Source organism: Elephantulus edwardii, unplaced genomic scaffold (assembly GCF_000299155.1).
Source record: "Elephantulus edwardii isolate Elephantulus edwardi_28Jun2011 unplaced genomic scaffold, EleEdw1.0 scaffold00057, whole genome shotgun sequence".
In the NCBI taxonomy this organism is placed as follows: domain Eukaryota; kingdom Metazoa; phylum Chordata; class Mammalia; order Macroscelidea; family Macroscelididae; genus Elephantulus; species Elephantulus edwardii.
In genome coordinates, this window is record NW_006399807.1 from 777732 (window position 1) to 791613 (window position 13882).

The 13882-nt window shown below is 40.1% G+C and overlaps 1 protein-coding gene across 2 annotated transcripts in view; it reads left to right on the top strand.

Moving 5' to 3' along the window:
• NOS1AP (nitric oxide synthase 1 (neuronal) adaptor protein) overlaps positions 1-13882 on the top strand; it is a 523739-nt gene that overhangs the window by 162517 nt on the left and 347340 nt on the right. For both annotated transcript variants that reach the window (XM_006887361.1, XM_006887362.1), the window contains exon 2: positions 3214-3285. In XM_006887361.1, the coding sequence (XP_006887423.1) occupies positions 3214-3285 (72 nt within the window). The remainder of the gene's footprint in view (positions 1-3213; positions 3286-13882) is intronic.

The following is a 13882-nucleotide window of genomic DNA, read 5'->3' on the forward strand; positions in this document are numbered from 1 at the left end:
CAGATTCATCTTGGAGAGGATTAAACCAGGCTGCTCCTTGGAGGCAAGGATTCTGAGGCTTTGTCTGACATACTTTGGTCATGTTGTAAGGAGAGACTGGTCCTTGGAGAGGGACATCATGCTTGGGAGGGTGGAGGGCAGGTGCAGGAAGGGAAGGCCCTATAGAAGATGGATTGATTCGGTGACTTGGGTAATCGGGATGAGTGTGTTGGAGACAATAAGATTGGCACAGGACAGAACAGAGTTTAGGGCTGTTGTACATCGGATTGCTATGAGTCGCAATCAACTCGATGGCACATAACAACAACAACAACAACAAGAACAACATACCTTTTAATCCATGAAGCCTTTTAACAGAAAAGCACGTATTTACTGCCTGCTGCTGGGAGGAAAAAAAAAATCTTGGAGACAGGGATTGGAGAGGAAAAAGTTTTTACCAGTCCTTAGAGAAGGACATCTTACTTGGAAGGGTGGAGGTGGGGCAGGAAAGGAAAACCCCAGATGAGATTAATTGATAAAGTAACTGAGGCAATCAGGGTAGGTCTTCAGGAGTCAGTGAGACTGACTCAGGACAGAGCAGGCTTCAGAGCTATTGTACACGGATCACTATGAGTCACAGGCAATTCAATGACACATAACAACAACAACTATGCTAGCTTATAGGAGACAGAGCTTCCTAAATCTGTTTTTCTGTTTAGAAACCTCAGGATTTATATAGGGCGGGACAGGAGTTAGAATGCCACCAACCCCACTTCTAGAAATTCAGCCTAAAGAGATAATGGATGAGTACAAAGATTTTTGGATGAGGTGTTTTATGGAGGCACTGCTTGTAACAGTGAAATGATGTGCAATAACCATCAGTTGGGAGTCATTACACATCTTATGATAGACCCTGACATGGACAGATGCCCAAGTTGTATTCAAAATTAAAATGCAAATAGCAAAATAGTATCAATAGTGTGAACTTTTTTACATAAAATGAATTTCCCTGTGCTTCTATGAATATATAAGTCTTTCTTTGCACTGAAAGAGAGACAAACAGCAACTTTTACAGGGAAGACTTTATTATTTGCCCTTCATATTTCTATATTCTATGAGTTGGGTTGTTGACGCCATTGGCCTAGTATATAGAAAGTGATGCTATCAAGCCAAAGGTGTGGATTATTTTAATCTGTGGCTCTCAGGTCTGGTTTTAATTGTTTTTGGTCAAACATTCTTCTAAGTGGTATAGCACTAGTCTGTCCATTTACTGTACAGAGGTAACTTGTGGCTGCTGTGATGCTGAACACTGTGACACTGATGTGTCAGATGTGATAACGGTTACCCATGGTGGACAGTGTTTGGTGGAGCTCCCTGATTAAAATAAGCTTGGAAGTAGAGTGGCATCCACTTCCAAAATAGCTTGCCTCCAGAAAGTCTATGGACTTGGAGAAACAATGAAAGTTATACAAATGTTCAGGTCTTTCGTTCATAGGGTTGCTGTGAGTCATCTATGACTCGACAGTACTTAACAACAACAACAAACAATATGAGTCATTTACAGTAAGAATATACTGATGGTAAAAATTAACCTGGATGTGATTTGGCTTAAATAATAACTTAAAGCTATCATCAGATTAACTTTTAATAAAATAGTAACTTTTTTGGTCCATGCCTTTATTCCTGTCAGAATCGTATTCAATGTATGAGGTCAACATAACATCTGGGGCTAACTCAGTGACATTCTCTTGTGGGTTTTTGTATTGTTTTAATATATTCTTTTGTTCTTCCTTAGATTTCTTTCCTCACCTCTTGCTCCTTTCTCCCTGTTTTGGATCCCTGTACACATTCAACAATAATGATCTTATACAGTATTTGTCCTTATGGGTCTGAGTTAGTTCACATATGTGCCAAGTGCCAATGTCAGAGATGTATGCTTTCTCTCATTTAATCTTTATTGAAATTCTATTTTACAAATGTGGAAATTGAGACAAAGAAAGGATAAGTGCCTTTCCTCAAATTGTAAATCTTTCTGATCCTGAAACCCCTTGATTAAACAATGTTGTGGTGTATTCTGATTAAAAAGAAAACAACGATAATCAATAATAAAAATGAAACAATAAGTTTGCCTACTTCTTAGAAGTGGAATAATACAATAATAGTTTTTTGTGCCTGTGTGATATTTGCAGAGTTCATGTGTAGCAACTTGCATCAGAATTTCAGTAACTTGTAGTACTGATGTGCCACATTTTTGCTCCTCTATTCACCTGTCGATGTACTTTTGTCTGTTTCCACCTTTTAGCTATTGTGAATAGTCTTGAGATGATTGCTTGCGTACAAGATTGCGTTCTTGCTTTGAGTTTGTTTAGGTGCATACCTAGAGATAGGATTGCTGTGTTATATGGTTGCTCCATATTTAATTTTGAGTAGTTTTCAGAATCAAGAGAAAAAGGAGGAGTGAGACCATTACTTAGGATATCAGGCTTTTGTTAAGGGTAAGGGAAAAGTTGAGAAGTCGGTGCTAGTGATGTTATATAGTGCAGTGTTGTACAATACCATTGAATTGTACATATTAAAAAAGGTCGACAAATATATATGTGTATTTAAAATTGTAGTACATATACATATGCATATTATATCCTTACATATATTATTAGATATTATATAACCACATGTTTGCATTATATAATTACACATTTTATACACATACACACACACACACACACACACACATTGACTACAAGAGTGGGCTTAAGCAGAGCTGAAATTGTGAAGCTGGCACATTATTAGACAAGATTTCCTTATGTTGTGAGCCAGAGTTTACTTGATGACATCTAATAACAACATCACGTATATATGTATACACACACACTCATACACACACACGTGTATAGGTACGTGTATGTATATATGTATATATATATATATACACATATATACATATATACGCATATAGATATATAATTCTATATATATAGATAGATAGAGCTATAATATTATATATCTTACCACAGTTTTATAAAAAGAAACGATGATTTCATATGAAATTGGTTTTTGTAAAGCTGGACTCAATCTGAAACCAAATCAGTGTTTTGATTTGGCATTAATATCTTCCTCTATAAAATAAAATGGAGAGAATGAACTGACTCACCTCCCAGTCTTTGTACAGTTAACATTCTGTGATGGGACTCCTGCGGTTCCAGCTCTCAATGCCTCTTAACTTCTTCCCCACAGTATGTAGGAAGCCTGGATGTACCGAGGCCCAACAGCAGGGTGGAGATCGTGGCTGCCATGCGCCGGATACGGGTGAGTGACTGACTGACTGGAATTGGGGCTTTGTGGAGCCAGAAGTCTATGTCTCAACTGCTGAAAGTGCCAGAGTGAATAGCTGCACCTTATGCTCTTTTCACACTTGAGACTTCTTTCTGTATGGTTCAGGAAGCTGCTCTGAGTAGGTTGGTTGATCTTGATTAAAGATCAAGTTTAAATAGGTGTGATTGCTGTTGGGGTATCATTCTTGCTTCTCAAAAGTGAGGTGTGTTTTTACAACAATGGGGGAAGGAGTGGGAGCAGAGGGGTGAGGCTAGGTAGGGGGGAACATCACAGGGTTGCACAATTTGGGGAGCGAAGGGCAGAGGTAAAGGAAATAGGAAAGTTCTGGTGGGAATCTGAAAAGGTGGCATAACAATGAGCATAGTCCAATAGTGATTAATATTATAAAACACAATGTACAGGAATGAGTGTATAGAACATAATGTCAGTGAAGAAAAGTGTGAAACACACACACACACACATGAGTCCTAAATTGAAGCCATTTGAAAGATAAAAGTTATTGTATCGGCAGTATTTGTCCTTATGAGACTTAGTTCACTCAGCATAATGCTCTCTAGTCTCCCTCAAGTTATGTAGTAATTTTTGAAATCATTGTTTCTCAGTAGAAATAGAAAGATACCTGGTAAACCATGTATAAGGATCCAAGGGGGAGGTGGTATGAGCAGAGTGGTGAAAATGGGCAGGAGCGTAATCATAGGTTTGCACAATTTAGTGGGTGGAGGAAGTGGGGATAAAAGAAGTAGGAAACATCTGGCAGGGATCTGGAAAGACAAGGTACTGATAGGCATAGTTCAATAGTGATTAATTTATAAAACATAATAAATGGGAATGATCATATGAAGCACAGTGTGAATGAAGGATAGTGTGAAACACAAAGTGTATGATTAAGCAAACCAATATAAAATAATTTTTTTTAAATAGTAAATCACACTCCCCTAAATAATTTCTCTTTGGAAAATAAAGCTATGTTTTTAAAAATAAGATTATTTTTTATGCCAAAAAAGTTGCTGTCTCTGGGAATTAAAAAAAAAAAGTGCAATCTATGCTTGCTCTTGCAAGTGTGTGGTGAGCGAGAATGGGAAAGTAGCTTTTGTCTTCAAAGATTTTAGGAAGAAAGTGCAGTAATTAGCTCCTGATTGGCTTAAAACATTAAAAACAAAACAAAGCTATTATTGTGTCACCCACTCATCACCATTGAGTCACAACCTACGCTTAGCTGCCCCTTCAGCGGGGGTTTTAGGAGGCTGTAAATCACACAGGAGGACATTGCCCATCTTTCTCCCTCAGAGAAAAACTAAAACCACCAGAGAGGCACTGCCTTGGAATCATCTATGTAGCTCCCTGCAGACTACACCACCGGAGTTCAATGTTTATTGTATATTCAGTTATATTTATCCTGTTATAAATATTGTATATTCTATTGTACTGACAAGCTCTGGTGGCCTAGTGGCAAGAAGCTGTGCCACAATCCTGAAGGTACAGAGTTTGAGGTCACCAGCTGCTCTGTGGGAGAAAGATGGGCAATCTCCTCCTGTGTGATTAACTGCCTCTGAAAAGCTGCTGGAGGGTCAGCTCTGAGTCGATTCGATGGTACACAACAACAACATTGCATTGACTGTTGTAGCTTTTTCTTCTGTCATTTCCTGTACATCAGAAAAGTTTGATAAATATTCTAACTCATTACTTTCTGACTCTGGTAAATAGAGCAGAGATAACACCAGAATTACGTGGCCTTTGGATCACTGTCAGATTTGTCCATGTTTTTATCTTTGAAGCAAGAAATCACCATAGACTTGGCCATTTCATACATAGATTTGAGATTTCAGTTTTATTTTCTTGTGTTAGATTTTAGAACAAAAAAGGTTTTTGGAGGAGGCTGGGTATGGCCATCCCTGGGTGTAGCTTGATTTTGCATCGTTGTCCTTTAGGATAATGTGCTCATAAAACATAGCAGATACTGGATGCTTCATTTTGCTTGACTTGTCATCATTTTGGGCAATTCTTTATCTGATTGGCAGACATCTCATTTCAGTGAGAGCAATTTTGAGAAGAAAATTAGCATGCTTGCTGTTGTTTCTCTGAATTCATTAACCTAACATTTTTTTTTAGTTCTTTGACCTTCCCAATCTTTCAGTAGTTTTTAAATCATTATTGTTATGTGCTGTCGAGTTGACTTCGACTCATAGCGACACTATGTACAGCAGCTCTGAATTCTGATCTATCTTGAGCCAATTTCATTGTCTCTGACTTCCCTGCCCTCATTTTTATTGAAATTACTGTTGAATACGATGACACTTTTTTCCCCCCATGGATATAGTGATATACAGCTTCAAAGTGAGGATCCCTGGAGTTGCAATGACGAAACCCTCAACTAGCTTTTTAGGTTGATGGTTCATATCCATCAGTGGCTCCATGGGAGTAAAGACAATCTTTTTCTCTGATGAGTATGTCCTAGAAAACCCTATGGAGCCATTCTACTCTATTGCATAGGGTTGCTGTGAGTCAGAATCATCTTGGTGGCACACAGTAACAGCTTCCCAGTATTTTCCTTTGAGTTACTGTGTTTAATACAACAAGCTGTGAAGTGGAGGCCACATGACACTCCTCTAGTAAACGAAACTGAGCCTCAGAGGGGGAAATGAGCAGTCAGAGGTGTCTCGGAAGTGCCAGGCATGAGACGGAGTGCAACTTTTTCCTAATTCTCAGGAGAATGTGCAAATTTTGTCACCTGTTCTGCTTCACACTGGGTGTTTAGGTTTGATGTTTCCCAGAATTCTCTTCCTTTGCCTTCTAGTTCAGTTAGAAAGCACAGAGGCTTTTGCTAGAAAAAAATATTTTGGGGGTATTCTATTGCCCGAGGAGCCCTAAGTGGTGCTGTGGTTAAGTACTTGGCTGCTGGCCAAGAGGTTGATGATTCAAATCTACTGGATGCTCTGGGAGAAAAGTGTGACCATACTGTTCTGTAGAGAGTCACAGCCTTGGAAGCTCTGCGGGCAGTGCTGCTCTGTCTTAGGGAGTCGCCGTGAGTTGAAATCTACTTGAAAGCATTGACTGATGACTATTGTTAGGGTGAGCTGCTGCCCTCATTGTTGTTATGAGGAGGGGTAAGTCTGAACCTGGAACTGGCCTCTCCTTCAAGTTTACACCAAAAATAAATCCCCATTTCAAGTTTGACAAAGGGGTATGGAAGATGTTACTATCACCATCAGTGATAACTCCCAAACCCAAACCTCCTGATCTCGAGGGTGGGGCTTTTGAGGTTGCAGGTCTTTGTAGGAAGAGACTTTTCTCTCATAGAGCAGCTGGTGCATTCAAACTACAGACCTGGTTAGCAGCCCCACACAGAATGCACTGTGTCACCAGGGCTTCCACTGTCTCAGCACTTAATACATGTTAATCTTTGTTGGTGGACTTTTAAATATAGAAATAATGTTTTTATAATTTTATTTATTTTATTCTATAATTTTGTTTATTTATGACTGTGCTAAGTGAGACAAAAGGATTATTCATTGAAAACTTCTGAATCACAACTGAATAATGTGATGAATTCTGAATAATGTCTGGATAAGTATGGAAGATGAGCCCCAGACTCAGGCTGGGAGATATTACACAAGAGCTGCAGCAGTGGGTTTAAACACACAGATCTGTGGCACGGACCGTAAGGCAGTAGAGGCTTTGTAAGTTCAAGAAATTCATTTGGAGCCTAATTGCTAGTAATAGATGGAGCTGAGATTCGCACCAAGGACTGTGCTGCCTCTAAAGGCTACAGAAGCGTCTCTATGATGCTCATTTGGGTGAAAACCTGAGTTGAGGATTCAAAGGACTAGGATCTAGAACCTGTCCAGTGAGAGAGACAGTGGCAGAATCATAGCTCTGTAGAACTTCATACATGAAAACACGTAGAAGTAGGGCAGGGCCGGAGCGTGGGATCTGGAGGTGTTTGGGGCTGGAGTGACGTCCTGGTCTCCTCTTCCCTCATCACCTGCCAGCCCTGTGGCTCATGCACCTCTTCTTGCAGTTCCCTCCCTGGGAGCTGTTTCCAGCACTTAATGAGAAGCTCATTAAATTAGAGGGAGGAATTAATTGGCCAGAAAGCTGTTTGGTTTGGCTGTCCAGTCACTTGTTTAGACTGGCCACCATTAACAGCAAAATCTCTGGGTGTGTGTTTTACCCCAAACCCCATCATTCACTGCTTGGTCCAGGCTGCTATTTTCTTCTCTTCTCTCCCTTTCAAAAAGCTATTTTGGCTGTAATTACAGCTGTCAGGAACTGGGGCATGGGAGTTTTGCATAAAGGACTGTTCCTGAGTCCATCTTTTTATGTTGCACAGCCCTGGAGTACCTTTGTAGGGTTTTGGTTGCTGGCTGCTTTTGTGGTTTCAAAAGTTGCAGGTCCTACAGTTAGGCCAGGGGACCAGATAGTCCTCTGAAGAATTTAGGGTAAGGATCAAAGTGCCTGCATCTTTCAAATGCTTTGCGCTTTGATGAGCCCTTTCTTTGCTAGTCTCCCTGATCGTTTTTTAAGTTCTGCGCTGGCCAGGTGACGAAGGGTTGAGGTGGTCTCCTCTTCTCTGATGTGGTGAAGTGGTGATGTAGTCTGCCTACGAGTACCCACATGCACCTTTTGAGCTGAGGGTCCACATGTCTGTCTGGGTTTCTGTTCAATCCCTGGTTCTACGTCCATTGTTGACTCTGTGCTAACTATGTGGACTTTATGTATTTGACTGGTGTGTCCCCCTCCCATCTCTCATTGTGGTGTAGTGGTAATCAGGCTGCTAACTGAAAAATTGGCAGTTTGAATCCAGTAGCTGCTCCTTGGAAGAAAGTTGGGTAGTCTCCTATCATAAATACTATCAGCCCTGGAAACCTGATAGAGGATTGTTTTGAGCTGGACTTGACTCAATGGCAGTGGATTTTCATCACATTTTGAACTTCCTAAAGTTATGCTGCTTGTCTTGAGCCGAGTTTTTAAAATTCAAGTGGTCACAAGATATTGTTTCTCAGAACACTTGCGCTCCCTTGAGTGCTGGCCCTCTAAATGAGTGTTGCTATTAGGTGCTATCAAGGACCTAACAGTCTTATGAACAGCAAATCTGAACCGGGCCCTGTACTGCACCATCCTCATTGCATAGTCACTGTGTCAGTCCGTCTTGTTGAGGATCTTCCTGTCTTGCTTTGATTCTCACCTTTTCCAAGGACGAGCTCCCCCTGACAACATGCCCAAATTATTTTTCATCATCCTTGCTTCTAAGGAGCACTCTGGTTGTACTTCCTCTAAGTTACACTTGTTCATTCCTTTGGCAGATAATGAAAGCATGTAGGATTTCTTATTCTCATAAGAAACTGTTGCATTAGAACCAGTAGGCATTTTGAGTGTTTCTGGATGTTCTCAGGAAACAGGACAGGCCTTGGAGCGTCAGACTGCTTTCTTTCCCGTCACACTCTCTGCCGGGCAAATCCACTGCAGGCAAGTGCCTGGGAGGTCTCCAGACTGCACTCTTTTTTTTTGGGGGGGGGGCACAATAGGAGCATTTATTTATCTGACTTCCACCAAGATAAATAACTAATTTATATAAGAATACAACCCATCAAAAATATCTTAATATATAAATGTGGTTTGTTTAACAGTCCCGGAGAACTTTACCATAAAATATCAACGTGGTAAATTAATTTGCTAAATGCTATCTTAACCTAAAATCACTTATATCACTACAAAGCAAATGAGAAAGGTGTATTTTAAGAAAGCCATGCCATGGGTCTTTAAAGAAAATAAAAATTACTACATCATAACATCATACATAAAAAGCAGGAAGATGGATTCACCATCAATAAATTTAATAGCAGCCACAGTACTGTTTGCTAGGAATTCACATTAAGTCTGAAATTTTTTTTCTGTACCAGAACACCTTTAATTACAGTAGTCTTCTGAGAACTAGATTTGCAGACTTAAACTGTGATTAGACAGTTCTGCAAAGTGGATTTGGTACTGTACTTTGTAGGTTGAACTGATGTTAGCACAGTCTTTGGAACTAGTGAATGAATGAATTAGACATTTAAAAACATGTTAAATTTAGCCTCTTTACCTTCATTTTCTCTGATGATTGCACACATTTTATCGCTTCTGGTTCTGCCTGGCCTTTATCCTCTGGGACTCTGCCTGGTTGACTGCTCTCTGTCAGGCACTACCTCTAGTTCTGGGTGACTTGCTGTCCTGGGAAGTGTGTGTGGGGGCTGCTCTGAGAGGACATAATGGTAGTGACTTCTGAGATCTGAGGGGTGATGGAAGAAGGAAGAGCAGAAGAGCCAGCACTGCCCCAGTGAGTTGAGTGCTTCTTCTGGCCCTGAGGCTAGTAACTATTGTTATCATTGTGTGTCTTTGAGTTGGAATTGACCCTAGCTGGACCCTTCAGTGGGATTTCAGAGGCAGTTAACCACGTGGGAGGAGATTGCCCATCCTTCTGTGGAGCAGCTGGTGGATTTGAACCACAAGCCTACAGGATTGCAGCCCAGCTTCTTAACACTAGGCCACCAGAACCTCCTATTAACTCTTATTCATATGTATTTATAACTCCCACATTTACAACATTCAAAACACTTTCCTGCATATGATTTCACCTCATCAGCCCAATGTGCTTTTATTTTTATCCTCTTTCAAAAGAGTTAGACAGGTGAGGCAAAGGAGGAAGGGCTACTTAGCTCACCATTCATGTATGATACACGTGCTTTAAGTTATTTGTTCATATGCTTTGTGCTGGTCACTGCCTTAGGGGCGGATACTTAGCAACGGACAGAAGAGATGCCCAAATACAGGTAAGAAAAAGGCTTATTCAGAAAGAGTCTATGTGGGAGATCTCACCTGGTTTGTGGCTGGCAGGAAAGGCTTAGTGGATGGTTGGGAGATGGAGCCATGATCAGTAGATGTGTTAGCCCATTGGGCTCTAAAATGAGACATTGAGGCTTATTGAGGTTGAGAGAGGTTCTCGATCTTGAAGAAAGTGTTCCTATGTTGTTGTTTTTGTTGTTATGTGCCATCGAGTCGTTTGCGACTCATAGTGACCCTGTGTACAATAGCCCTAAACCCTGCTCTATCCTGTGCCAATCTTTTTGTCTCCGACACACCCATCCCGATTACCGCAGTCACTGAATCAATCCACCTCATAGTAGCGATCCTTGATATTCTAGTGCATAGTCCAGCAGTGTTCACTAAATTATTTTAATTACTTAGGTGTTACCTCCCACCAAAGAGCACATTCTTAAATCCAGCCCATTACATACTTCACACACACACACACGGACTCATGCCACTTACTGTTTGAAGTGCAGCTCCCTGTTTTGTGATTTTATAGAACAGTAAGTGATCTCATGTTCAGGGGTAGACCCAGTGATCTGATGGCCAACCCATACTTGAACTTGTACTTTTTTCACTGTTGCTAAGACGGATGACAAATTAAATCACTGCACCTCCTTTTATCTTCCTTGTTTTATTTGGACACATTTTAAGGTTTGTTGTTGATTTGGTAGGGGATAGAGTGAACTGTGGGATCTCTGTCAACAGAGTTAGAATGAGCTGCAATGGTAAGTAGCAACAGCTTTTGATCTACCTTATCATCTTCCTTATTTACTTCCTAATGAGAGAGTTACTTGTACACACAATGACTTCAATAATTTAAAAGTGGTAATCCCCAAAATAGAAATCTTTCTGCAACCTGAGAATGTGACCTTACTTGGAAAAATGTTTAAAATCATCCTGTATTTGAGGTAGGCTGTAAAACCTATGTCAAGTGATCTGTAAGTGAAAGACAGAGATTTTAGATACAGATACACAGGTAAGAAGGCCGTGTTAAGATGGCAGAGAATATAGTGATGAATCAACCTGCTGAACAAATTTAAGGTTTGCTAGCAGTCACCTTGATTTTAGGTATCTAGCTAGAACTGTGATAAAATAAAAAGAAGATAACTTTTTTGGGATGGATCTTATCATTAGCAATATGTGCTCCTTAGTGTTGCAGTATGTAATATGCTGGCATTAACATTTTCATACCAACTTCCAAAGGCAAATAAGGTGAGATTTTTAAAGATACGAGTAATAAAAGATAGTAATAATGAGGATGTGGTGAGAAAGTAACTCTTATACATTGTTGGTGGGATTGTAAAATGGTGCAACCCTTTTGGAAGGCAGTTTGGCGCTTCCTCAAAAAGCTGAACATAGAAATTCCATATGACCCAGCTATTCCACTACTTGGAATACACCCTGAGAACATAAGAACTGAGGCACAAACTGAGATTTGTACACCAACGTTCATAGCAGCATTATTCACCATCACAAGGACATGGAAACAGCCCAAATGTCCAACCACATACGAATGTATTGAGAAGTTATGGTACATTCATACAGTGGAATACTATGCAGCACACAGAAACAATAACTTTGTAAATTATTACCTAACTTGGGAGGGACTGGAGAGCACTATGCCGAGAGAACTAACTCAGTCCCACAAGGATAAATATTGTATAAAACTGATTCTGTAGAATGAGTATAAGGATCCATGAGGGGTGGGAGAGGCTGGAAGCAGAGGGATGTGGATGTGCAGAGGGAGGGAGGTTTAATCATTGAGTTATACAGTTTGATGGGTGAGAAGGTGAGAGAAATTGAAAGAATTTATATTTGAATTTTGTAAATAAGCTAGTAAAAAAAAAAAGACAGTAATAAGGAAAATTTAAACAAGAAGGAAAAATGCGTTTGAGCTGTATATCAGAACAAGTTAACAACAGTCATCCTGTTAAGGGGTTATTGCTGTTGTTAGGTGTCTTTAAGTCGACTATGACTCATAGTTATCCTATGCACAATAGCTCTGAATTCTACTCTATCCTGTGCCAATCTCATTATCTCTGACACACCTACCTTTATTATCCCAGTTATTGTGTCAATCCATCTCATCTGAGGTCTTCCTCTCCTGCCCTGTCATTGATCCTTCCAAGCACGATATCCTTCTCCAAAGACCAGTCCTTCCTGGCTACATGCCCAAAGTATGTGAGATGGAGTCTCAAAATCCTTGCCTTCAAGGAGAAGCTTGGTTTTAATTTTTTAGAACAGACCTGTAAGGTTTTCTTGGTAGTTAATGGTATATTCAAGACTCTTCTCCAGCACCACAACTCAAAGGCATCAATTCTTCTTCTGTAATCTTTGGTCATTGTCCAGCTCTCTAATGCATAACAAGTAACTGTGAAAACCATGACCTGGATCAGGCACACCTTAGTCTCTAGACTGACATCCTTGATATTCATCATTCTGGAGAGTTCCCTAGCAGCAAATTTTCTGACTACAATTTGTCTTTTGATTTCCTGACTGCTGGTGCCAAGAGTGTTGATTGAGGAACTGAGCATGCTAAAATTGTTATCAATCTCAGTCTCTTCTCTGTTTATCATGATGCTGCTAATTGGCCCAGTTTTCTTGATGTTGAACGTCACTCTGTATTGCAAATTACAGAACTTGACCCTCTGCAGCAAATGCTTGAGGCACTCGTCAGTTTCAGTAAGTAAGATTGTGTCATCTATATAATGCAGGTTGTTGATGAGTCTTCCTCAAATTCTGATGCCATATTCCACCTCATACAGTCCAGCTTCTTGAATGATCTGTTCTGTACATAGCTTGAAAAGGCATGGAGATAAGTTACATCCCTGGTGTATACTGTTCCTGATTTTGAATCATGCAATGTTTCCTTGCTCTGTTCTGGTAACTGCCTCCTGGTCCAAGTATAGGTTTCACATGAGTACAATCAGGTGTTCTGGGATTCCCATTCTTCTCAAGGTTAGCCACAATTTATTATGATACACACAGTCAAATGCCTTTGCATAGAGAATGAAATATAGGCAGATATTCCTCTGGTACTCTCTGCTTTCAGCTGAGATAAATTTGACTTTGACGGTGATGTCCCTAGTGCCATGACTTCTTGTAAGCTCAGCTTGTATTTATAGCAGTTTCCTGTTTATGTACTGTTCCAGTTGCTTTTGGATAATCTTCATTCCGCAGGATTTTTCTTGTGTGAGATACTAGTTATATCATTCTATAATTACCGTGCTCTCTTGGATCACCTTCTTTTGAAATGGGAATAAATATGGATCTCTTCCAATCAGTTGGCCAGGTTGTCCTCCAGATTTCTTGGCAGAGCCTGGTGAGCACTTTCAGGATTACATCTGTTCCTTGAAATATGCTAATTGTTATACTGTCAATTCCTGGAGCCTCGTTTTTTGCCAGTTCCTTCAGAACAGCTTGGAGTTCCTCCTTCATCACCAATTACCTCTTGAAAATAAGTTATTTCGTGAAATACTTCTGTGTATTGTTCGGCGTATTCTGGCCAGTTCTTATTCATATAGTGACTCTGTGTACTCCTTATACCTTCTTTTGATGTTTCTTGGACCATTCAATATTCTGCCCATAGAATCCTTCTGTATTGAAACTTGAGACTTTGTTCTTCAGTTCCTTTAGCTTAAGAATGTATAATTAGGCTATATATATGTATATATGTGTGTATATATATACACACACACATATATACATACACACACATACA